The sequence below is a fragment of the Brassica napus genome, chromosome C5, assembly GCF_020379485.1.
Source record: "Brassica napus cultivar Da-Ae chromosome C5, Da-Ae, whole genome shotgun sequence".
NCBI lineage: Eukaryota > Viridiplantae > Streptophyta > Magnoliopsida > Brassicales > Brassicaceae > Brassica > Brassica napus.
This window is the reverse complement of record NC_063448.1, coordinates 43,454,141-43,481,017: the sequence shown is the minus strand read 5'-3', so window position 1 is coordinate 43,481,017 and position 26,877 is coordinate 43,454,141. Positions and strand designations below refer to the sequence as shown.

At 34.7% G+C, this 26,877-nt stretch overlaps 3 protein-coding genes, 1 non-coding gene and 2 pseudogenes across 18 annotated transcripts; 5 read left to right on the top strand and 1 right to left on the bottom strand.

Annotated features, from left to right (window-relative positions):
• The first annotated feature begins 5,540 nt into the window (after positions 1–5,540).
• On the top strand, positions 5,541–11,259 carry LOC106371898. Of its 15 annotated transcripts, none has more exons than XM_048756865.1 (9): positions 5,541–5,913; positions 6,230–6,631; positions 7,059–7,130; positions 7,226–7,629; positions 8,250–9,549; positions 9,654–9,754; positions 9,937–10,057; positions 10,345–10,508; positions 10,591–10,938. In XM_048756865.1, exons 1-9 carry the CDS (start codon positions 5,763–5,765, stop codon positions 10,597–10,599), a joined length of 2,724 nt encoding a protein of 907 aa, XP_048612822.1. In that variant the 5' UTR covers positions 5,541–5,762; the 3' UTR covers positions 10,600–10,938. The 15 variants fall into 15 exon arrangements, with proteins under 15 accessions (XP_048612822.1, XP_013667459.1, XP_013667462.1 ...); XM_013812008.3 differs by having other exon boundaries at positions 5,555–5,913; positions 9,937–10,069; XM_048756864.1 differs by having other exon boundaries at positions 5,579–5,913; positions 9,657–9,754; positions 9,937–10,069; positions 10,591–11,259.
• A 4,651-nt stretch (positions 11,260–15,910) lies between these two features.
• Positions 15,911–18,488, top strand: LOC106425102 (putative F-box protein At4g10190). Its single transcript, XM_013865822.3, has one exon. It carries the CDS (start codon positions 15,958–15,960, stop codon positions 17,152–17,154), a length of 1,197 nt encoding a protein of 398 aa, XP_013721276.1. The 5' UTR covers positions 15,911–15,957; the 3' UTR covers positions 17,155–18,488.
• LOC106425124 lies at positions 18,289–18,484 on the top strand. The gene has a single exon (XR_007324483.1). It is a non-coding gene; the product is annotated as a U2 spliceosomal RNA (small nuclear RNA).
• Positions 18,489–18,677: 189 nt separating the features above from the next.
• LOC106370491 lies at positions 18,678–19,829 on the top strand (annotated as a pseudogene).
• Positions 19,830–19,890: 61 nt separating this feature from the next.
• Positions 19,891–25,051, bottom strand: LOC106369817 (putative F-box protein At3g20705). The gene has a single exon (XM_048759479.1). It carries the CDS (start codon positions 22,016–22,018, stop codon positions 20,906–20,908), a length of 1,113 nt encoding a protein of 370 aa, XP_048615436.1. The 5' UTR covers positions 22,019–25,051; the 3' UTR covers positions 19,891–20,905.
• LOC125588109 lies at positions 24,649–24,778 on the top strand (annotated as a pseudogene).
• Positions 25,052–26,877: the final 1,826 nt, after the last annotated feature.

Sequence of the window (26,877 nt, the reverse complement as noted above, 5' to 3'; positions counted from 1 at the left end):
TCTGAAAGTTTTCTTTGCGCGAAACATCGTATGTCTCAAAACCATGCGCCCATAGTTGTTGCAACTCATATATTAGTGGTTGAAGAAACACATCTAGTGATCTTTTAGGATGATCTGGCCCGGGGACTAGAATTGAGAGAAACAAAAACTCTCGTCGCATGCACAAGCTCGGCCGTAAGTTGTACGGTGTCACAATAACTGGCCATAGAGAATACTGCCTTCCATGCTTTCCAAATGGGCTGAAACCATCAGTAGATAATCCAAGATAAACATTTCTTCTCTCTTCCGCAAATTCTGGATATGTTGACTGGAAATGTTTCCAAGCCTTTGCATCTGAAGGATGTCTAATCTCACCATTTGTGGAATGCTCTGCATGCCATCTCATTGCTTTTGCTGTGCGCTCACACTGATACAACCTCTTCAATCTTTCCGTCAAAGGCAAATACCACATTCTTTTGAATGGGATCGGAACTCTTCCCCTCGTCTCCTGATAACGAGGTTTCCCACAAAATTTGCATACATTCCGTGTCTCATCCGCTCTCCAGTAGATCATGCAGTTGTCAATACATACATCTATCACTTCATACGGTAGTTGAAGACCTGCAACAAGTTTCTGAACCTCGTAGTATGAACCCGGTGCAAGGTTATCCTCAGGTAGAATACCTTTGACAAAATCAGTAATCGCATCCATACATTCTTCAGCCAAATTATAGTCTGTCTTAATACCCATTAATCTAGTTGCAGATGATAAGACTGAATGACCATCTCTACAATTTTGATACAAAGGTTGTTTTCCTGCATCCAACATGTCAAAAAATCTCCTAGACTCGGGGTTTGGTTCTTCCCCTCTATAATGATCATGTACCATCTGCTCAGTACCTACACCATAATCTATATCCGTTCTAGATTCTTCTAACCTAATATCAGGCTGAGGTTCACTAACAGGCTGAGGTTCGCTAGTACTACCATATTCATAACCAGTTTCCCCATGAAGGTACCAAACTTTATAATTACGTGAAAACCCTTTCATATACAAATGAGTCCAAACATCAAATTCTTTTATAACCTTATTATTATTGCAAGAAGAGCAGGGACATCTTAACATACCACTTTTTGCATCCGGTTGCTGTTGAACAAGCCTCATGAATTCTCCAATCCCTTGAACGTATTCTTCCGTAAGCAAATTGGTGTTCGGATCCAAATGAGGTTTATCCATCCACGAACGATAATAAACTTCTGAAGACATGATTTTCACGGAATTGTTATGACTAAAGAGAATGAAGAGAGAATGAAGTGTGAATGAGTTGAATGAGGAGGGGTTGTATTTATAGGAAATTGCTTACGGACCTCCGACGACTTTCCGACGAAATTCCGACGGATATAAAGAAGTCCGTCGGAATTCCGTCGGAATTGTCCAATCCCAAACGGCTATACAACGGTCATATGTATTTGTCGGCAACGGTCACATGGTTCGTCGGAATGCCGTCGGAAAATACCGATGGAATTCCGACGACTTTGCTGTTAATCGGAATGTCGTCGGAATTCCGTCGGAATATACCGACGAACTTCCGACGACTACAACGGTTACATTTTTTATCGGAATGTCGTCGAAAAGTCGTCGGAAAATTCCGACGAACCGTATGTCGTCGGAATTCCGTCGGAAATGGCCGACGGAATTCCGACGACTTCATTTTTTTGGATTTGGTCGGAAATTTGTCAGTATTCCGTCGCAAATGTCCGACGACCTTGGTGTCCGTCGGAAGCTCCGTCGGAATTCGGAGTGTTTTCTTGTGGTGCTCAGTGAGCAACAAAGTTTACAATCAAAGTAGAAGATCCCAGAGACATGCTCGACGTTAAGACGAAAATAGAAAGCATTACAAAACATAGAAAGATAGAGCTTTTATGGGGCGAGTCAAGCTCAGCAGTATGAAAAAAACCATGGAGAGACTTCATCTTATTCCCTAAAGGATTGTTCCAAAGAACAATTGATAGTCGAAAACGACGTTGATACACCTGTGAGAAACGGCTGGAATGATGACCGACAAGAGCTTTTGGTGAGAAGCTCCATGACCGTGAAGTCCTATTTGACTTGATTTGGCATGGACTAGAATAAATGGACTATGTGAATCCAGTAATGAGTAGATGACTAAAATCACGACATTGAAATTGTATCGAGGCTTGCCGAGAACTTCTAAAGCAAGGACGAGTAATGCGTAAAGACAAGAGCTTCTTACTTGCACTTTATAAGTTCAATATCACCTCCAATAATAAGATCTCTCTTTGCCCGTGGACTTAGCGCTAGGGGTGAACCACGTTAAATATATGTGCCATAGTTACATCGCTTTTATTCATCTGTTTCCGCATCTATTCCTTCTCACGTCCTGTACAACACATCAGATAAAGATGAAAAGGCTGAGAAGAAGCGTAAGACCTGATCATCGAACTCTGATGACTAACAAAAATATGGTGACCTTTTATTGAACATAGTAGAAGACTCGGCCGTGTAGTTCCAAGCGACTTGATGAAACGTGGATCGGCGGTGATTGATAACCAAAGCTTCGACAAGCAATAAAACCTCCCAACAGATTTTGCAGGCAACCGAAAGAGAATCTCTGAGGTTAGGTCGATGGGTAACGAAGAAATTTTTTGTTCCATCTTATGTGAAGACTCAAAACCCTAATTTATTGAGGTTGGTTGCTGTCGACCTTTTCTTTGCTGTCGACCTTTTTCTTAGCGTTTTAATTTGATTTATTACTAGATTGTTTTGCTCGGTTTACATATATATGAATATTAATAATTTTTTTTGTTATCAACAATTTAATTTTATAATAATTTATTTTCAGTTTTATTAAATTACTAGATGATAATCCGCGCGCTTGCGCGAAGTGAGTTTTTATAATAATGTTTGTTTATTAAATGGTTTTAACATTTTGTAACACTACAATCTTTATCGATTATAAAATGACCAATACAAATGATTCAAACTCTTCTTGACCTGCCGATTCGTTTTCTTCTTTATTTAGATTAAAAAACCGAAGGAATTTTTTTCATTTGATGGTATAAAACCGTCAAAACAAAAATTCAGGTTAATCGAATCATTTATTTTCGTTTGGTTGCTGTGGTAGACGTCTCCTTTTAAGATTTATTGATTGTAATCTTTTTTGGTCTCTTCAATATAGCATCATTGTTGAATAGTTATTACATCTCATTTTAATTATTTTTAAGACTTCATACGCACAAAAGGAAATTAAGTTTTACGGCTGACACAAATCACTGAAACCAAATAGGCAACCTCGATTGTATAATGACGAAAGAGGATTAGGTTTTCTTCTCCCAATTTGTTTACTATTGACTCTCCGTAAGTGATTTCATTTTCTAACTCTATAAAATTGTGCTTTCGTTCTGATCTTTGTTTCATAGATATGAGTTAAGTTTTTTTTTTAACTTATTCTATTAATTCGGTGAATTACATAAGTGTCAATTTAAAAAATGGACATATGTAAACATTAGTTTCATTCCAGATACATATCTAAGAATCAAAATTTTGAAAACAAAATCGCCGGCAAACTGTGTTCAAATCTAATATATCAAGCTGTTATAGAATATACGTGCAGACTCGAAAGATAAACGTCTGTCTAGTATATATTCACCAGCTCGATCTAAAAATCATCTAATTCTAGAACAACAAAATAAATTACTTATTTCACCCGTTCGGGTAATATCCGAATCCGAATGAATATCCGAAGATAACTAAATATAAGTATAATTAACCCTATATTTCTAGTTTACTTCTCTCATTTTACTCAAAATTTTTATATTAATAATGTTTATTGCTCAAAATTAGATAATATACATATAATTATGGACAAAATCATTTACTACTCACTTAAAATACATATCAAGCTCTTGTTTCTTGCATTAACAAAAGTTGCATCTAAAATTTCAAAACAACAATTAAATTAATGTCATTCTATTTTTAACGTTTTATATCCAAACCTTTTAATAGTTTAATCTTTTAAAATTAGAAAATCGGTTAAGTTAAATATATTTTAAATACAAAAACTTAAAAAATGAATAATTTTTTTTTCTTCAAAATTTAAATATCCTAACCCGACCCAAAATATCTGAACCCTGACATAAAACACCCGAACCCGACTCGAAGTGTAGAAATACCTGAACGTGTTCTATATCTTTATACTGAAATATCTGATACGAACCCGAACGTGTATCTGAACGCCCACCCCTACGATATATGATCATTTGTATCTTGCTTGAACAAAAAAAAAGTTAAACCATTGATCACAAAATTTCCAATGTGAGACTTTTACCATTTTTAGTAATTTATAGTCATTTTTAAAAATTCAAAATATAACATATAAGAAAAAATCTATTTTTTTTATTATATATTTAATGTGATTGTTTAATTTCTTTTAATAGTATAAAACTAAATAAAAAAGAGAGAGGTTAGAAAAATTGTTACCGAATATGTATTATTCATAATCATTAATTGTTATATATATTAACCATGTTAGGTAATTCTGTAGCTTTTATTTAAGAAAAAAAAATATTCTTTTGTACACTACTAATTAATTTGATAGTTAGTTTAATAAAAAACATAGTATATGTTTATATGAATCAACTTATTTTTCTAACAATTCTAAGAATCATTCTTGTAATAACACGTGGCTACGAAAATATGTGGTAATGCTCCATGATTAATATATAATCATAACTCACCCTTTCTGTAAACCGAGCGAGTTGGAAACCGTGTTCTTTACACAAACTCCAGTTACAAATCCTGCGACAAACATGATTAAAATAGTCTGGTTATGGAAAAGCTTTGAGCACATGTGTACATATCAATTCATCAACAAAATAAACTCATTAAATACGAACAGCAAAAACTTCATTGCACAAATGTGTAAAGGGAAAAAAGGAGAGTGTACTCACCTCATGAACCAAACAATCTCCACATAATTGTCTTTGGTCCTTGTCACACTCGACAGCTTTGAGCACATGTTCCCAACCATTATTTAACCATTCATTTCATAAAAATTGTCCATGTATGTATCTTGTTCCACAACCACCCCTGAATCACGCAACCACCTAGTTTGGCTGTAGCTTCACCAGAAGCATCTGGAGGCACAAAGCTTGGTTTGGGATGACACCACCCGCACAATCATCAACTTCATTGGCACAATCCATGACACGTTCTTAATTCGGCTTGCTTGGCAGCTGGTTATCTATGGAAACCTGGCGAGTACGGAATCACAGTCTTCATCTCGGTTCCTTTAAAGCTCCTGATTATCTCCTCTCCCTCTATCTCTAATAAGTAGGACAATCACAAACATAATTTCATCTTTCAGACCGGGGAATCCTGAAGGCTCGAGCAAAGAAATGCACCGATCCATCCGTCTTCTGAGTTACTATCATTACATGAGCCTCATCATTACTTGGGCCTTCGTGTTCGTTTCTAACTTCATAATGGGCTTTCTGGTCCATTTTGTCGATCACTAGTGTGTTTGCCTTTTTCGTAACATCTTGCCACTCGGGCTAAACTCTTAGTTGAAGCTGAGTTGACTAAACAAAATAAATATCCATCGAATTATACACGTGGCAAACACATCTTCTCTATCGAACCGGTAAAATGCGATCTCTGAGATCAATCTGATCTGTTAAACCGAACCAAACAAATAAAATCGAATCACCGACGACGAGAAAAGGAAAGAGACGCGACGACTGAGTGAGTGAGCGGCGTCCCGATGAGAACTCCGGCGCTCCTCCTTCTCCTAGCCTTCGTATCCATCATTCCTCCGTCAAGCGGTCATGGCGAATGGGGTATCCTCACGGAGCAAAACTTCTCATCTCAGATCCGCCTCCACCCTCACATCCTCCTCTTCGTCACCGCTCCATGTACCTTTCCCTCCCTCTCTCTATTTCTCCCGTACCTTTGCTTAGTTTCCGTAGAAATGTACTTCCGATGACTCTGCTCGAACAAATATCTCGAAGCTTCTTGCTCAAATCATTGATTCCCACTGATTGAAAACTATGAAGCGTGACGCATACGAAGATGTGGTTATCATTTGGCTCTAAACTGATTTAAAAATATATTTGTTGATCATTTAGCTTCAATCCTTAATTGGAAGCCCCATTAATCTCCGGACCTCCACGTGGAATTGCTTTCATTGTCTCGTTTGTTTTCTGATTGGTTTCATTGCTGATCTTGTAGGGTGTGGCGAGTCAAGGTCCCTTAAGAATGAAATAACTCAGCTGGTTCAGAGTGATTCAGAGTATGACTCGTTGAAGTTGATGGTTGTGTACAGAAACTCAGAGAAGGTATTAGCACAAGCCATTGGTGCTGCCAACGAGATTACGATTCTGTACTATCACCATGCTGTGCCTTACCACTATCGTGGGAAACTCCGAGCCTCAAATATACTGTCGTCTCTTCATCCTTATCTGACTTCTCCTCCCCAAGAACTCCCTCTCAGACATTTGAAGTCTCCAGAGAGTTTGAAGGCTTTTCTTGAATCATCTGACAAGACTTTGATTCTGTTCGAATTTTGCGGATGGACTAGTACACTTCTCTCTGAGTTGAAGAGGAATGTCACTGAAGATAACCTTTGGCATGGTGAGTTAGTTGACTCTGGATTTTTTATGTTGACTATATGATTTGATTTCCAAAGAGTTTTTCCTGAACTCCTGATACATTTAGTTTAGTACTTTGTTAAGGTGAGTGAACTCTGGCGAGTATTAGTTCGTTAGAGTGAAGAGTAGAAAATTTTCCATCTAACATCTCTAAGCAAAATGTCATTTGTTTTTTTAGGCTATTAATCTTACCGTGAGATTAGTCTATTCTGGTATAATCCATCAAATGATTTTACTTTGCTGTCACTAGATTACTTTCTCCCAGTAGTGCATCGGTCCTCTCCTGATATTTATTTGGTTACCCTCTTTAATCTTCAAAAATCAGGATACTATATGATAGCAGTAATGGCATATGATCTTTAGTAATTTTTATCAAAAGCTGGGATGTTTGGCTGATTCCAACTTTGCAGGAAACTTCTCCAAAACAGTTGAAACTGACCGAGTGCTGAAGTTAAGAGGAAAAAATAACCAGAAGGTGGCTGGTAGATTCTCACTTTTATGTCTAGACCTTGTTGATGTTGATACGTTTACTGTTTGTGTATTGCCTCCATAATGTGCCATTTTCTTCGTGCCCTAGTAGCAGACCATGCAAAATGGAAATTGATGTGTAGACTCCAAAGCGGATTTGGTAGAGTTCCTTGGCTTGAGGATTTTAGCTATGTCAATGATACTGCTGCTTTGCAGGAGAATGACAGAGCGAACGGGGGTTCTGGACAGACATGTAACCATGAACAGTTCAAGCAATTCAGTTCATTCCTCTCGAAATTGATTGCCGCCGCAAAAGAGTTTTCCCTGCCTCCTGAAAGGCAAAAATTTGGTCTGATCACAGAAAAATCGCTGGCTTCACCATTTACTGTTGGAGCATCTGATTCGTGGGCAGCAGTCCTTCAGCTGGCAGGATGTCCACATTGTTCAAAGATTCTCAAGGCCGGAGATGACATTCAGAGACTCTTAAAGATGGAAAATCCCATAGTCTCAGAGGTATGATTCTTGTTTATGTCCATATGTTTTAGTTAATTTTGCATATTCAGATATCTTTATTCTACTTGTTGGGGAGAACTACCTGGAGCAAAATGAGTGTGTAACTTGCTAAGTGGGATCGTGTGCTTTGCTTGCTGTATTTATTGATAGAAACCACCCGTAACTTAAACTACTTGAAATCTAACAATATAAAGGACAAAGTTGGGTTTTTCATTTCAGAAGAGATGTTGCAAGAAAAATAGAAAATCATGAAGTGACATATATAATTCGAGATTTCTCTTCCATATATAAATCTAAATCTGGTTTTGGGTTTTACTTTGTATAAAGTTTCTGTTTGTTATTTTTTCTGTCATGGTGTTGTGTGATTAGAACTGGGTTTTATATGGATCTCCCTACTGTCAGTATATCTATAACAGAAGAGAAGAGGGGAGTTTTTCATGAATGCAAGATCTCTATTTTGTTTGAGTCGATACAATTTGAAATTGTAGTTGCATTTCTGCTCGTTTCATTGATTTATTAATTACTATATTTCCAGTCCATTTATTACTAAGATTAATAATTCTGACCATTTAATACTGTCCATTGTGCATTACTTACATCAATCTTGTTTTCTCATGTAGCTGGAGGATAACAGGCAGGACCACGAGTCATCTTTGCCTGCAAATAAACCGTCGGTTATTCTTTTTGTGGATAGATCAAGTGGCTCCTTCGAAACTAGAAGGACGAGTATGAAAGCACTTTGTACTTTCAGGGAGGTGGCTGCACAACATAAAGCGTCTGACATAATAAACTGGGGGAATGATATTGAGTCTGAGAACTCCGTTAGCCAGGCTGATGAAGAATCGGGATCCGTGTCTCTTCAGAAAACTGCCCGAAGTTTTAAGACGATCAAGTTAGAGAATAAGGTCTCTTTTGTGATTATGGATGGGGATAAACATGTGGCCCTTGATACTATAGCTTCAGGAATGGAAGGCAGTTCCCTGCAGGAGCTACTGACAAACCTTGTTCACAGAAGAAAAGAAAAAAAGTTAAGCTCGATTGCTAAGGATGTTGGTTTCCGTCTATTATCTGATGATGTGCACATAAAAATACTGGATGCTTTACCATCACAAGCAGAAGTTAGACCTGGTAAAGACACGTCTTCAGCAGAAGGTTCCAGTGAAAGTTCTCTTGAGCCTAGAGAAGGAGATGTGCAGAACAAGGTCGGTATGAGTTCGAAAGAAAAGGACAAAATGAAACCTCCTGAAAGTGAATCATCCTCCCAAGATGATAAAGAGCAGGTTTCTACAAACCGAAGTGAACAATTAGTAATGGCGGAGACCGATAAGGCTGGGGTTTATAAAACAAAAAATGTTGAAGAAGAGATCAAGGTATTGTTGAACTCGGAATCGAAGGAAGATCTAGTTGATAGTTTCACGGGTTCATTTTTTTTCTCTGACGCAAACTATGCGCTGCTTAGAGGTCTAACTGGTGATGTAAAGATTCCATCAGCAGTAATAATTGATCCTGCTTTACAACAGCACTACGTCCTTCAAGATGAGTTAGCATTCAGCTATTCGTCGCTGGTCGACTTTCTTCATGGATATCTCAATGGAAGTCTATCACCTTATACACGGTCTGAAACCACTATTCACAAGCCTAAGGAAGCTACAGTTCCACCTTTTGTCAATCTGGATTTTCACGAGGCGGATTCTATTCCGCGTATCACAGTCAATACGTTCTCCCATATGGTTCAGGCATGGAATCAATCCAGTGGAGAGAAGACTCCCTGCCCTTTGTGCAAGGACGTTTTGGTCCTTTTTAGCAATAGCTGGTGTGGCTTTTGTCAGAGGATGGAGCTAGCTGTGCGTGAAGTATACCGATCACTAAAGGATTGTAAAGCGATTTTACTGAGAGAATCCAAGAACAAACATAAATCAGGTAATTGAGTCTTTATAATTATGTGACTTAGAATGACTAATAATTACGGAAAGTGAAATGGACATGTATTCCAATTTTCTTCATGGTCTTCTTCTGTTCTGAAGCAGAGACACCAACTAATGGTGAGAATCTAAAGTCTCCATTGATCTACTTAATGGACTGCACGTTGAATGATTGTAGCTTGATCCTAAACTCAATAAATCAGGTACTTTTCATGATAGCTTGTCTGATTCTAGTCTGGTTTGTTCTATTGATTATAGTATTTGCATATCACAATGCAAAAATTTATTCCTCTCAAAACACCTCTAAATATTGAGAGTTTATTTATGCACCTTCACCTAGTCTCATTTCAGTATTCACTCGCTCTATGAATATGTAACGTTGCAGAGAGAAGTGTATCCTTCTGTGGTGTTCTTTCCAGCCGAGAGAAACAAAGTCATTTTATATGAAGGGGAGACGTCTGTAACTGACATAACAGAGTTTCTGGCTCGACATGCAAATAACTCTCGTGAGTTTTTCAGTAAGTCAACATCATCATCCTTGTTTATTCACTTTTTACACGTGTGCCAAAATATTACAATATCTGAAGGCACAACATGACGTCACTCACTGAATTTGCAGAGAAAAATAATAATATAAAAGGAACATAGTTCTGCAGGATCTTAATATGCATTACAACTAGTGACCCTGTTTTTTCGTAGAAGCATGTTTTCTTTCAGAAAAATATACTGCATTTGGTTAATACTGTTGTCAAAAGCTAGAGCCTAAACAAAGTAAGTTATGAATCTCTGGCAGGAATCATTCCTACTCTGTCTGGAAAAGGAAGAAAAAACTCAAACAAGCTCGACCAATCTTCATCAGCTGTAAACAATGAAGTGAAAGAGAAAGACGTGGATAAACTTGTTGAGGTCGTTGTAAGTAACAGAGATCCTCCTGAAAGAGAGGTAACGCAGGATCAGGTCAGTCCCCAATCGCCTCCAATGCACTCGGTCATACCTGCTGTTCCTAAAGTGAAAATTGGCACAATCCTGGTTGCTACAGAAAGGCTAGGTGAGAGTCCACCGTTTGCAAACTCAAAGATTCTGATCCTAAAAGCAGGCCGAGAATCCGGTTTCATGGGTGTTATCTTCAACAAACGGTTACGATGGTCATCGTTCCCTGACCTGGACGGCGGCCAAACAGCTGAGCTCTTGAAAGACACGATTCTGTCTCTCGGAGGTCCAGTGATGGATCCAGAAAAGCCGCTTTTGGCTCTGAGTCGAGAGGGAGACCCCTCCACGGATCTTGAACTCTCACCAGGCGTGTATTTCCTTGATCACGAGTCGGTGGCCCGTCGAATCCAAGAGTTGAAGTCTAGAGATGTGAAACCAAGTGGTTATTGGTTTTTCGTGGGGTACTCAAGCTGGAGCTATGAACAGTTGTTTGATGAGATTGGTCTTGGAGTATGGGATGTTGATAACAGCCAGCTTGACTTCGCTTGGCCTTGAAGCAAGCTGTTAGCATCTATGTTTCTTGTATCTGACCTCACGCGATATAGTAATGTTTTCTTTTAGAAGGAAGAATCTTAAAAATCGTAGATGGTGAAGAACCCGTGATGTGGGTAGAAAGATATGTTGGTCAACTATAACACTTTTTTTTGGGTTAACTGTAACACTTTAAAATGTTTTCTTTACAACAGATGAAATACATAGCTTCCTCTTGCGTTTGTTACATAGCTTCCTCTTGCGTTGTTATTGAATTAAGAGACAGCAACAGTCCAATGATAGCATATTCCAAAACGGTCGTTGACTCGAATATAATTAATTTACAATGCAAATATCCATCATTAGTTGTACAAAGCAACTGAAGACTTGTATTCAGAGACTTGCAGCAATAACAAACAGTGAAAAATAGTAGCTGCTTCTACCTTTCATTAGGTTCGGAAACAGCCCAAGGTTCATCTCTAGCTTTTAGTTGATACCAAGAGTAGTATATTGTCAAGTCAAAGACATATTGTTATAAGCTTACCACACAAGTATTGACCACTTACTTTCGAACAATTGAGTTTCGGACTATAACAAGGGTTAAACCAATGCACGTTACACTAGTGAGTTGTATGTTCCTTGGAGTGAACACTTCTGTAACATGCTCTTATCTAAGATAATCAAATCTCTTTCCAAACAGTTCATTGTAGGTTAATATTCATATGACAAACTTTTCTAGCTTTCAGCTCCTCTATAATCAAAAGAAACAACTCAAAGTTAAATATCATATGGATAAAAATGATTTTGAAATATATCAGAGAGGAAATACATGTGTACATAACTGATAAGCATATTTGAAAGAAAATATACATACAGTATTTTTTTTGAGAGAAGAAATTATACATATTCTAAAACTAAAGTAGGTTATATATATTATATATGCTTATTAGTTATAGTAATATTCCACTAAATGATAATCCACGCATGCGCAGAGTGAGTTTTTAATACTAATGTTTGTTCATTAAATGATTTTAACATTTTAAACACTATAATCTTTATCGATTGTAAAATGACAAATACAAATGTTGGTCTCTTGAATGCATCATCGTTGTTGAAGAGTTAATGTATTACAGCTCATTTTAAGACTTCATATGCACAAAAAAAAATTATTTTTTTGCGGCTGACATAAATCACAAAAACCATATAGGCAACATCGATTGTAAAATGACGAAAGGAGATTAGGTTTTATGCTCTCGATTTGTTTACGATTGACTCTCCATAAGTGATTTCATTTTCTACTTCTATAAAATTGTGTTTTCGTTCTCGTTTATGTTTTACTGATATGCGTTTTGTTTCTTTTTTAACTTCTTCTATGAATTCTGCGAATTGCATAAGTGTCAATTTAAAACATACATATCTAAGAATCAAAATTTTGAAGAAAACCACCGGAAAACTCTATTCACAGGTTAGTGTTCAAATCTAATATATCAAGTTGTTCAAAAATATAAGTGCATACTCGAAATATAAATGTATGTCTAGTATATATTCACCAGTTTGGTCTAAAAATCATCTAATTCTAAAACAACAAAACAAATTACTTATTTTATTAATCTACGCTTTTGAGGTTACTTAAGAGTGTACCGATAAAAGTATATATAATACTTTACCATTCTAGTATATGTAAACTATGTTTGATTTACTAAATGATAAACCAGACAACTTATAATAAATAGTTAAAATATCTCATCCTTACAATTATAATAGCTAGATAGTGTATTAGTGAGAAACAAATATTAGACGAATGATCGAATCTCTCATTCTTCGAACAAACTCAAAATGAGGTGATTAAAATCTTGTCATGATATTTCATTAAAAGCTTTTTAGGAATACAAATCAAGATTAAAATATTTAATCTGAATGAAATAATATATATAGTGCTTCCAAAAATCACTTTGATTTGAAGAAGTGTATTTCTGGGATTATCATAATCAAATATCATATTAGAAACCACCTATTTATAAAATAATTTGTATACATAAAAATATATACATTAGAGTAAGCACATAAATCAAAACCAATAATTTTTATTTATTTACAATCATGGTTTTGGTAAATAAATCAAAACAATAATTGTATTTATTTTATTTGGTATATAATTAAACTTTAGTGATATTGGCATATATATAGTATATTTTAATATAAAGATTTACTATTGACACTTCCTACTCATATGATTTTATTAAATATTTTATATTTACTGTAATAAAAACTTAAGTCATTAATCACAAAACTTTTAAAGTGAGATTTATTAATAAAAATTTCAAAATATTAAGATCTCAATAATTGATCAATGCAAATTTTGAAATTAACATATTTATATATTTTATATAGTATATAATTGATTTTTAATAATATATATAATATGAATATCTATTAATGAGATTTCATATTCATATGATTTATGTTCATTTGTATCTTTGCTTGAACAAACAAAAGTTAAATCATTGATCATAAAATTTTCAATGTGGGGTTTTTACATTTTTAGTAATTTATAGTCGTTTTATAAAATTCAAAATATAACATATAAGAAAAAATATAATATTTATTATATGTTTAATGTGATTGTTTAATTTATTTTAATAATATAAAATTAAACAAAAAAAGAGAGGATACAAAAGTTATTATCAAATATGCATTATTCATAGTCATTAGTTATCATATATATGTTAGTCATATTAGATAATCCTGTAACTTTTATTCAAGGAAAGAATTGAGATTATTATTCTGTATACTACTAATCAGTTTGATAGTTAGTTTAATAAAAAATATAATATATATTTGTATGGACAACTTTATTTTTCTAAGAATTCTAAAAATCATATTATTGATGACACGTGGCTACGAAAACATGTTGTAATGCTCTATGATTAATATATATGAGATGTACAGTAAAACCTCTATAAATTAATACTCGATAAATTAATAATATCTATAAATTAATAAATTTTGTCAGTCCCAACTTGGGTCGGTTCAAACTTTAACACAAATCAATAAAATAATAAGATAATATTTTTTTTAGAAAATTCTATGTAAATATATGCCTCATTAAAATTATAAATTAATATAAAATATATGGTCTCATTAAAATTATAAATTAATAATTTATATGTGTACATATTTTATATAAGTAAGAAACTATTATTATATCATTTTTTATATCCACATTGGAATTATCTTTATATTTTCTTAATACTTAATATATTTTTTGATGAGATTTAGTAATATTATATCTAAAACCACATTTAAGTTCTAGGCAATATATATTATATACACCAAATAATATAATAAAATTAATAGAAATGTCAAATCTCAAAAAGTAACAATTAATGTCTATGCACTAAAATCAAATTTTTTCTTATCTTAGAATAAATATATCTTAAAATAAAAAATTTAAATAAGGAAAATTTCGTAAATTAATATCTCTATAAATTAATAAAATTTTAAAGTACCAGCATTATTAATTTACTAGGTGTTTTGCCCGCATATGCGGGCATAATCATCTTACGAATACTTATTATTTTTGTCTTATTAATCCAAAAATCGGCATTATAAAACTCTAATTGATGAACATGTTGAAGAAAAAAAAATTATGGTAAATTCTTTGTTCCTCAAAATTTATACTAGTTATGTTGAAATTTTAGTCAAATTATTGAAAGGTAGATCCCACTTTTTTCTTCTAAATTCCCATGGAGGAATGAATTTATAAGAAAAAAATTTCCTATGCAATTTTGATAAGGAACAAATTCAACAAAAATTCATATTTTTTTATTTTTTTCAGTTTCTCAAATAAAATTTTATCTTTTATTTTGTTCATTTTTTTCATTCTTCCAGTGGTCACCAACTCAAGCTATAGTGTTTCACGGATTAAACTTAAATTGGTTTAAAGTAAAAGCAAGAAAATTTGTTTTAAACTCAGTCACAACTTAAGTTATTATTTATGATTTTAAATAGTTAAATCAGACATCAAATTATTTATATATGTCAAAAAAACGTTCATCAAACTATGTACTTATTATTGTGTTAAAAAATTTAAAACACTCATATATTAGAAATAGTTTAGAAAATATCTTTATATAAATATTTTTGTTTGACTAATATTTAATTATAAACTGTTTTATATCTTAGTTTTTTAACTTTATAATAAAAAATATTGTTTTTAGATGGCAACACAATATATATAAGAATTCTCTTAATTTTTAAATATATTTTCACAATTTTATTATATTAGTTTATAATTAATTATTTAATATAAGATATAAATTAAATATTATTAAAATAAAATGCGTGTTTTATTATATATAAAATTTATCACGGGTTTTGTTAAAATTAATAAATACTCAGTTAAAAACTAATAATAAATCAATGACCTATATAAAAGCTTTAAACCTAATAAAATATGACAAATAAGAAAATAAGAATTTTAATATAACATATTGATTTAAATATTATTGAATCAAAATTCATTTTTAATTATATATAAAATTCATTACAGATATTTGTTTTTAAATTAATAAATTAGTGATTCAGCTAAAAATTATTAATAAATCAATGAAAAAGCTAAAACCTAATAAAAACATGACAAATAAGAAAAATTGACTAAAATCATGGAAAACATGACAAATAAGCAAAATCAAAATAATTATATATCTAATTACATATTTTATAGTTATATTATTTAAATTAATAAATTATGGATTCAACTAAAAACTATTAATAAATTAATGACTCAGCTTAAACCTAATTAAAACATGATAAATAAGCAAAATTACCTAAAATCATAGAAATCGTGACAAATAAGCTAAATCACTTCATCATAAATAATAGTATAGATAGAGGTTCTAGTTGTACTATTATTTTTGCTTGGTGTTTGGTGTTTCTAACCACGATGATGATGAAGTTGGGTTCAATTTTCTGTTCGTTTCTCTTCTTTTTCTTTGTTTACTTTTATTTTCTAAGAAACACAGAGTTCAAAAAACCTAAGAATAAAAAGCGAAACATAGGGTATATTCCGGATGATTTGGTAGTGAACATACTCTCAAAGGTTCCATTGGCATCTCTAGCAAGATTTCGATCGGTATCCAAAGGATGGAATGCTCTGATCAAAGGTGTGATCAGATTCGAGAAATCGTCTCAGATCATGTTGATTGATTCTAGGGTTTATTTAGTAAGCATTGATTTCCTTGGGGCTCAAGACAACATTGTAAACATAAAAAGTCAGTTTAGCCTCAAAGAACCCCTTTCTAACTCTTCCAAAGAAGTCGATATACGTGAGGTTTTTCACTGCGAAGGCTTGTTGTTATGTACCACTGAAGACGATAGACTAGTGGTTTGGAATCCATGCTTAGGTGAAACCCGTTGGATCAAACCAAGAAGTTCCAATAATTTGACACGGTCGACACGTGATATCTACGCTCTCGGTAAATCCTCATGCAACAAGTACAAAATCTTGAGGATTGCTCTATATGCACATGGACGTGCACATATGACGCCACACCTATACGAAATCTATGACTTCACTTCTAACTCGTGGAGGGTTGTTGACCAGACTAGAGACTGGTTCATGCCAAGGTTAGGGCGTAGCGGCACGTATGTGGATGGAAATACGTACTGGCTTGCTTTTAGTTATACTAATGAACAGCCTTGGACGGATATCTTACTGAGATTCGATTTTTCAAAAGAGAGATTCACAAGTATGTATATTCCTTCTTCTGGCAGAAATTTTGCTTTGTCTGTGACTAGAGAAGCGCAAAAGCTTTGTATGTTAGCTTCTCGTGCCGACCATATAGATGTATGGATAGCAACCAAGATTGATAGTACCGGCTCCATGTCATGGAGCAAGTTCCTAACATTGAAACGAGTCTATAACGACCAGAATCGGGAGTTTATAACTGGGATGAATTTCTTGGCAGACGAGGAGAATAAAGTTATAGTGTGCCCCGGTGAATCTATGGTATCTGACAGGTTCTTACACATTGTGGGAGAGGATAAATACATACAGGTGGACCATCATGAGGCAGGTTCTAGATGCTCACTTCTCCCTAGCTATGTTCTCCTTCAAATGCAACAAGGTTCTTTGGGGTAGGTGCAAGGAAAGCACCAATCACATGTCTTGTAATTGTAAAACTAGGTTTACTTATGCATTATCTATCCAACTTCATGATATTTTATAAAAAATGAAAGTACTTTTTGCTACTTTTATATGTTGGAATTTTTTTTATTTGAGTTAATTAGTATATCTTCCTTACATAAAGAATACAGTAAGTCAGGATAATGAGAGTAGGTAAAATCATACAAAAGTAAATAACAAGATCATTCATCTCTCTTCTTCCCAGTCTTGTACTCCAAATGTTGATCCTTCCTATAATCAAAAGAAATAATTCAAAGGGTTAAAAGCCATGAATATCTGGACCTGCTTCGTAACTTATCTCTATTAGCTAAGCATGTTACAGTTATATATGTCACTTGCTATAATGTAATATGCCAAGTTCAGAACATGTTGAGAAAAAAAGTATATCAAGTCTGTTCATCACTCCATAATAAAAGGGACAATGTTAACAGGATAAACACGAATCATCATCTAATAAGCATGTATGAAACCATACAAAGCGCATAAGAGAGCGCAAATAAAATCAATTTCAAATGCAATATAAAGATCAATCATTAGTACATACAATTCTTTAGAGACTTGCAGCAACAGTAGCATAAGATGAAAACAGTAGATGCTTCTGCCTTTTAGTTGATACTAGCAAGAGTAGTATATTAAATGAAGTGAAAGGCACACAGTATTGTTATAAGCTCACCACACAAGCATTGAACAGTCTCTGTGGGATCGCATTGGATAAAGTAAGTGGCTTTCATGCGCTTCACACGGAGCAAACAAGATCAAACGCAGACTAATCAGTCTTGCAACCAAGGCCAAACCTCTCACATTTCCCAGTTAAATAACACATAACGACCGAACAAAGATGACTGCGCTAAAGTTGGCTTTTTCTTCTCACACTCTAGCTGAACATTGAACTAAAGGCAAGAACCAAAGACTTGTTCGGCTTCAGGTTTAGGACTATCGTCGGTTAAGCTTTATTTAAACCGGCTGAAAGAGAGAGAGTGTTTTCATTTGTCTTGTATTACTCTTTTAAAAGTCCCACATCGCTAACAATACAAGAGTGGAAGGCATGAGGAGTAGTATAAAAGAAGAGGCCATGAAACTGAGCAATTCATACCTTTCTCGGCCTTTTGGCTAAGATCAAGTGTAGTATCTGTTCTTATCAGTTTAATATCTGATATGTGGTCTATCGGGTCACACGATATTAACTCTATTTTTTAAGGGAAGATGCCCATCAAGATAGCTTGCTATCTGGGTCTCTATGAGTCGTCCATGCGTTGCACTATTGCATGGGCTTGGCTTATCCCGCCAAATATTCACTTAAGTATTTTTTCCCCCAAACTAATTGGGCCTATTAACTCAAAATTCACCCCAAAACTATTAAGTAACGATTTTAAAGGCCTGACAATCAAAAAACTAATCATCCTACCAATTACAACCCGATTACCCTAAAACAAAAAAAAAACAAAGAACGAACTCTAACATCGAAATCAACGAAATCGTTGAAACTGAAAAGAGATTTTTGAGGGTTTTGGCTTGATCACATCCGATAATCAATGTCTGTTGCGTTGTTTCATGGAGTTCCTTCTCTTGTGGACGAATCCGGCGATGAAGAAGCTATGGAGCCAAACGCGTTTCGAATCTGATCAGAAGAGTATCTTCCGGAGGATTTGCTAGTGAACATACTCTCAAAGGTTCCACTGGCATCACTAGCAAGATTCCGATCAGTATCCAAAAGATGGAAAGCTCTGATCAATTATTTGAGATTCAAGAAGTCGTCGATTGATTCTAGGGTTTATCTAGTGAGCATTAATTTACTTGGAGCTCAAGACAACGTTGTAAACATAACAAGTCAGTTTAGCCTCAAAGATCCTCTTTCTAGTTCTTCCAAAGAAGTCAGTATTCGTGAGGTTTTTCACTGCCAAGGCTTGTTGTTATGCACCACCGAAGACAATAGACTAGTGCTTTGGAACCCATGCTTAGATGAAACCACTTGGATCAAACCAAGAAGTTGCTCTGCATGGACCTAGACCTGCTTTTGAATTTATGAAGCCGCGCTTATATGAAATTTATGACTTTACCTCTAACTCATGGAGGGTTGTACATGATGAAACTAAAGACTGGTCCATTCTAGGGTTAGCGCGTCGCGGCACGTGCGTGGATGGAAATGCTTACTGGCTTTCTTTTAGCTCAAGTCAACAGCTGTGGATGGATATCTTACTAAGTTTCGACTTTTCAACGGAGAGATTCACAAGTATGCATGCATATTCCTTCTTCTGGCAGAATGTTTGCTTTGTCTATGACAAGAGAAGAGCAAAAACTTTGTATGTTAGCTTCTGTTGCCGCCGACGATGTAGATGTATGGATGGCGAACAAGATTGATAGTACTGGAGCCATGTCATGGAGCAAGTTCATAACAGTGAAACGAGTCTATAACAACAACCAATGGATGTTCTTAACTGGGATGAATTACTTGGTGGACGAGGAGAATAAAGTAATAGTGTGTCCCGGTAAATCTTTGGACTCTGGCAGATTCTTACACATTGTGGGAGAGGATAAGTGCATACAAGTGGACAAGCATGATGCAGGATCTAGATGCTCACTTCTCCTCAGCTATGCTCCAAACTCTGGTCTCTGCTTCAGATATTTTATAAAATCAATGTTGGTTTTGCTACTTTTATTATATGTTTAATTTTTCTTATTAGTTTAGCATCTCTTCCTTTAACATAACCAAAAGAAACAGATAGTGTTTTTTGGTTTAGGTAAGCCTAAAAAGAATACAGTGAAATCGTGATAAAAAGAGTAGGTAAGTTCAGAAAAAAGTAAAGGTGACCACATCCTTACACCAGAGAGATTTTTGAGGACCTTCATTGTGTGAACACACTGGTCATCGGATCTGATGACTGACTGAAAAACTGCTCTCCTTGGCTTGATCCTTCCGCTTGCACAATCACTAGTCATGATTCATGAATATCGGGACCTGCTTCGTCACTCATGTCAATTAGCTAAAGCATATTTCTGTTATATATGTCACTTGCTAATAATGTAGTGTGCCAAGTTCAGAACATGTTGAGAAAAAAAAAGTATATCAATTATGTTCATCACTCCATGAAAATAAAGAGGGCATTGTGAACAAAATAAAAACGAATCATCATCTCGTAAGAATGTATGAAACAACACATAGCGCAAGGAAAATGGATTACAGTGAAACATAAAAATCAATCATGAGTGTATACAATGCTTTTAAGACTTATCTTCAGAGACTTGCAGCAACAGTAGCATAAGATGAAAACAGTAGATCATGCTTCCGCATTTTTATTCCCCAAAGCTCATTTATAATAACTTTATAGTTGACACCAGCAAGAGTAGTAAATTAAATGAAGTGAAAGGCACGCGGTCACTACACAAGTATTCTTAGACTGAAGAAACGTTAACATACATACATAAGTAAATCCTTGTGGACCTTTCATTTAGAGTTTTGAAGATCTGTGAATTGAGCTTGAAGAGAGTACAAGTCGAGGGAGAGAAAAAAAAAGTAAGAGGATAAGGTCATTCAAAAACATATAATGCAGATGTCGAAGTCTAGATTGAAAATGTTATATAACAAACCAATTGAGTTTCAAGAGAGTACATGAAGCCATGATCATTATAGAAGAGAAGATGGGATACAGCTTGTAATTTAATCTTGTTTGAAAAGAACATTAAATAGACTAATCACTAATCTGTTAACTTAGATTTGCACAGAGCTTGGAACATAACAGTCCACAAGATTGTCAAGCCGTGAGTATGGAGCTTCTATGCTCTCCACTTCTCTGAAATCACCACTTTCCCCATCAATGATGTATGTCTTGAAAGATCCTTCACAATTATCAAAAACTACAAAGTTCTTCTTCTCCTCGTCGATCAAGAAAATCTCAAACAGAAAACGACAATTGAGTTTCAACGTTTCAACTTTGAATAACTTGCTCCAGGACACAGCACCGGGCTCAAGCTTATCCGTAACCCAAACATCAAAAATCTCAAATATTATACCCCGTTGTTTTAACAACAACGCAAGCCTCTCTTCTTTAACCGAAGATAGAGACGCATAGCCTCCGTAAGCAAAACTAAATGGTAGAGGCAGACGCGGTCCAAACTTCTCTCTAGTAAAATCAAAACAGAGTAAGTAAACATCTTCTGAGTCATCTTTAGCAATCCAGTAAGTGTTTCCCTTCGAAGACAAGCCAGGTTTAATATACTTTATTACATTGCTGTGAAAAGCTTCATAAGGAGTCTTCCATGAATCACAACTCAAGTCGTAGATGTCTACGTGGATGACAATATTATCATCACTGCTTAGCCTAAGGATTTTGTGTGTACGACATGATTTATCGTATCCAAAAGCAAACATCTTATAATAACGTTCTGTTGGGCTTTCAATCCATCTTGTTTTACCCCAGTACGGGTTACAAACCAAAAGCCTACGTTTGTCGTTGCCTTTCCATAGACATAGCAGTAAACCGTTGCAATAAAAGACATGACGTACAGAGACTACTTGATCTGACTTTTCTCGTGTAATAAGTATACCGTTACGGTTCATGGATGGATCAAAGTTTTTCTTGTGAAAGTCATAGAATTTGACGCTAATCAAATGATCTTTGGTATTCACCGTGATCACAAGAACCTCCTTATCTCGTTGTGATGCTGCTGTTTTTTCAATGTGCTTATTGGCAAATCTCTCATCTTTAGATAAAACGTTCCAGTTTTTACAAGTAGATCGCACTGCTCCTATAGATTTCAACAGAACCCTAGAGAGAATCTCCTCTAGCAAGTCCACAGGAAGATTGGATATCATCGTCTTCATATTGTTTCAAGCTTCAAAATAAGATGGATGAACACAAATAAGTTTAGATCAATCTTCGAAGACTCTTTTTCTTTTCCCTTTGTAGGAGTTTTTCTTTTCTTACTGAGAAGCTGTGAAGCCCTAGTTCCCCAATGAATGTTAACGTAACTCAACTCCAAGGAAGATCATTGTTATTGGACCTTTTCTTATTCAGGTCCAATGATTAGGGATGGACAAAAAATCTGAACCAAACTAAAACGGACTGATCCAGCCGAACCCAAACGATTCAAGTTAAACCAAAGTATATGTTCCAACCATTTAATAATATTTAACCATCTAACATTTAAAAGAAAACTAAAGATATTTTTATACATTTTACTTCTAAATAAATAGATAAAATTATAAATTCTATATACTATCATTAAAACTGAAAATTACTATCATATTTATATTAGACTCGAAAATAATAATATAAAATTATTGAGTTATATCTTCTACATTTTCATATGATGTACTTTACATATAAATATGAAAAATAATAATTTAATTGATGATTTTTATATTTTAATAAAAAAAAAATTTTAACTGAACTACAAACATAAAAATTAACTCGATTGAATTAAACAAACACAAACAAAACTGAATTAACTCAAACTGAATATAACCAAACTGAAGATCAAACCAAACCAAACTAATTTATATCAGATACACTCATCTTATTGTAGAGCATGTGATCTTCGGGCGTTTTACCAAAAACCCAAAAAATTAAACCAAGAAAACCAAAATCAAACTGGTATTCACAAATACATGAAGGGTTTCTAGTTCCTAATTTTCTAACTTTTCTTTATGGCAAACTTTTAAAATTTTATTATTATCAAAATGGGGTATGTTCTTGTTCTGTCCAGCAATTTGGTTTCTTTATTGTTGTTTTTTTGCTCTTGCTAGTCTAGCATGTCTTAAAAAATCATCAAATCTTTTCCCATTATGTTTACTGACAGAAGCAGGCGGTCCTCTCAGTTTTGTCAAAGAAATTGTAGAGATAATGTAATGATTTAGGCATGTTTGTTTGTCTGTTTATGTTTTCTGAGACATTGGTTATGTATGTGTTGACTATGTTATGGTGTACAATGTTGTTGAGAAGCTGAAGCTAGCAGGAGAAGAAAAACAGTGCTTGGCCATTTACGTACTCAAGCGTTGTTGGCGGAATAACAACCGATCCAACAGCTATGTTCTTCCGTGATGTAGTAGTGTGTCAACTTGAGAACATTGTTGAGAAAAAAGTATATAAAGTCTGTTCATCACTCCATAATTAAAAGAAGACAATGCTAACAAAATGAACATAAACCATCATCTAATAAGCATGTACAAAAAAAGTAACAACACAGAGCATAAGAGAGCGCAACAGTGAGTCCAGTGAGACAAATATTCCAAACGCCCGGTGAATTATGAACAGTATTTTGCTTATCTAAGCAAACATAATCAGCCAATAAGTAAACATAATCAGCCAATAAGTATGGAGATCAAAGGGAATGAGATCAATGCTTGCTTACAAACTCAACAAAGACCAATCTAGCACTAGAATTCTGGAAATCTGCAATTAATTTAATTGTTTTTGTGCTGTATAACATTCACACGCTGAGTGATGAGCTTGATGTAAGATTTAGCCCACTTCATATTCTCTTTTGAAACTTTTGGTACAAATGAGTTTGAGGTTTTATAACAGTAAACCCAGAAAAAAGAAGATACAAATCCAAAAAAAAGTAGTTGTTGGGTGTTGCTGTTGCATTTGCTTTCTCAGTTTCCCAAGAGGTCCATAAGAAATCTACCTGTTGTCATGGGATCTGATGTCTGACTGAATATCTGCTCTAAAATTTGCTTAGTGCGGGTTTGAGATGCGATACTTGAAGAGATGCTCCCGGCAATAACATGATGAGTAACAAGCATTATCTAAGCTCATCTAACAAGAGTATTCTATTATGAAGTGAAAGCCACACAAGCATTGACCAGTCACTTTTGGACACAATTGAGAGAGTTAGGCGGTGAATACTACATAGGTACGAGTGCATTGTGTGTTCCTTACAGAGGCTAACATGAACAGTATCTTGTTTTTCTAAGCTAACATAATCAGCCAAAATCAGAGGCACGAGTGCATCATCCCCAACCCGATCAAAATTATACTAGTAACAAGTGACAATGAGGGTAAACAGTTTTTGCTTAACATCCAAGAAAAAACAGTCTCTGTGCGATCGCATTAGATAAAGTAAGCGGCTTTCATGCGTTTCACACGGATATACAAACAAAGATCATGCAGACCTAATCAGTTCAGGCTAAAGCTCTCAACTTTCCCAGTTAAATGAGAACATAACGATCAAATAAAGATGACTGTGCTAATAGAAACCAAACCCATCAAGCTAAACCTAGTAGTACCATGGCAATACAATGACCAAGGATACCGACCACGAGAATGGAAAATTCTGAGAGACTTGGTTTCTTCTCCTCTCAGACTCCGCTGAACAAGGCAGAACGAAAGACCCGCTGAAACGAAAAGAGTGTTTCTTTTGTCTTGTATCAGAGTCCCACATCGCTAACAATACAAGAGTGGAATGCATGAGGAGAAGTATAAAAGAAAAGGCCATGAGACTGAACAATTCATACCTTTCTCTGCCTTTTGGCTAAGATCAAGTGTAGTATCTGTTCTTATCATACTCCCTCCGTTTCGTAATATAAGTTTTGGCTAAAAGCGCGAAGATTAAGAAAATTATTATGTTTTTAAAAAGTATTTTATAATAAATAGGTTAGATATAATTTAACCAATAAAAAATAAGTCTATTTAATTTGATTGGTCACACTGTATTCAATAAATGTAAAAATTACCTAAAAATACGAAAACTACTTATATTTTGAAACAAAAACATTTCTCTAAAACTACTTACAATATGAAACGGAGGGAGTATCTGATATGTGACCCATCGGATCACACGATATTAACTCTATTTTTTAAGGGATGAGGTCCATCAAGATAGCTTGCTATCTGAGTCTCTACGAGTCGCACATGCGTTGCACTATTGCACGAGCCGACTCATCCCACCAAATTTCCAGTTTAAATTTTCCGAGTTGTTATGCAACGATAGGCTCTTTGGTCTCATTCTTTTTCTGAGAAGAAGGTTCAGAGACAGCAAGGAGATTGTTCAAAGAAACAATAGTCTGCTGGGAATGTGTGTCTATTATGCAGAGAGTAATTATTCCAAAAAAAAAAATGATTAATTCTCCAACAAAACCAGCCGGCTCCGGACCGAAAAGACCTAACAGAGTAGGTGTAGGTGAGCCCGGTGGTATAAATGTTTATGTTGGACCCAAGACTAAATGGATCTATTTGCTCAAAATAAGGCCCACAACTATTAAATTGTGATTTAAAAGTCTGATAATCATTATAAATAGTTCGTATCTACCCAAAGCCTTGTTTGGAATTGATAAATTATGATAATCTAGTTAAGGTTTTGAGAAATTTGAATCCTTGTTGGGTAATGGAGGATGCATTGATATGAGAATTTTGGCAGATGCAAAAGTGGAAGGTTGTATGCATCATAGAAGAAAAAATCACAGAATCTCAATTCTAAATAAAGTAGAAGTGGATATTGAGAAGTTCAAAATCTTGAGGCAACAAGGAGAAGAAGATATCCCTCTTTGGAAATGTGGGGAATATAAAGGGAAGTTCTTAACGAGTGAAACATGGCAGATTATGAGAGAAAGGCATCAGACTTTTGAGTGGTACAAGGCGATATGGTTCAAGCATTCCACTCCAGAGTTCTCTTTCTTGGTTTGGGTTGCTATGAAGAATAGGCTTGCAACAGAGGACTGTATGAGGCAATGGAACGTAAATGTGGATGTGTCTTGTATACTCTGTCAAGAGCCTATAGAAACAATTGCTCATCTCTTCTTTGGGTGTCCTTATTCAAAACATATATGGGGGGATCTTGCGAGAGGAGTTCTCAAGGAACATTACACAGAGAGTTGGATGGAGATAGTGAGGTTTATTACTGATTCAAGTCGAAATAATCTTCAGCTATTTGCAACCAGATATATGTTTCAAGCGGCTGTTCATAGCATTCGGAGAGAGAGGAATAGAAGAAGACATGGAGAAAAAGAGTCTCATCAGCTCTGTTGGCAAGTATGATAGATAAGACTGTGAGAAACAAGTTTTCTATCATCCAAAAGAATAAAGTTAAAGAACTAGAGGGAAGGTTGAGCTATTGGTTTGGAGCAAACCAAAGCTAAAAAGGAAATTGAAGCTTAAAGATATAGAAGAAAGTGGTCTAATTCTATAAGAAAAATTTTGTATAGAGAGTATGAAAGGAAGCACACTGATGTAAAAAGGTTTTTTCTTGAATTCAAAAAAAAAAAGAAGAAATTTGAATCCTTGTTTGCCACATGTTCAAAGTCTCACCCGTGGAATGTTCCTATTCTGTCCAACAACGAGGTAGTTTTGGTCTCTTTATTGTTTTTTCTCTTTCCTCTTTACATGTCTGATAATTCGTCTATCATATCTTAAAAACATCAAAGATGTTCCCATTTTGTTCATTGACATAAGCAGGCGTCTTCTCAATTTTGTCGATAAAATTATAGATGTAGAGATGCTGTAATGATTGAGCCATGTTTGTTAGTCTGTTTATGTCTCTAAGACACTGGTTATGTATCTATGGACTATGTTTTGGTGTACAATGTGGTATTTTTTATATGCTCACCACACAAGTATTGAGCAGTCGATTCATGATAAAGTCAAAATGAATCATTTATAATAATAGACTTGTTACTTTAAAATTTTAAATGGTAAAATAACATATTTATCTCAATACACAAATTTATCTTAAACATAAATAATA

Bases quoted from the DNA above. Each gene is read 5' to 3' on its own strand.
- LOC106371898 (XM_013812000.3), top strand. From the start codon at position 5,763: ATGAGAACTCCGGCGCTCCTCCTTCTCCTAGCCTTCGTATCCATCATT. The intron at 7,131-7,225 runs GTAGATTCTCAC...TTCGTGCCCTAG, and splicing joins AAATAACCAGAAGGTGGCTG to TAGCAGACCATGCAAAATGG. The intron at 9,755-9,936 runs GTACTTTTCATG...GTAACGTTGCAG, and splicing joins TCCTAAACTCAATAAATCAG to AGAGAAGTGTATCCTTCTGT.
- LOC106425102 (XM_013865822.3), top strand. From the start codon at position 15,958: ATGATGATGAAGTTGGGTTCAATTTTCTGTTCGTTTCTCTTCTTTTTC.
- LOC106369817 (XM_048759479.1), bottom strand. From the start codon at position 22,018: ATGAAGACGATGATATCCAATCTTCCTGTGGACTTGCTAGAGGAGATT.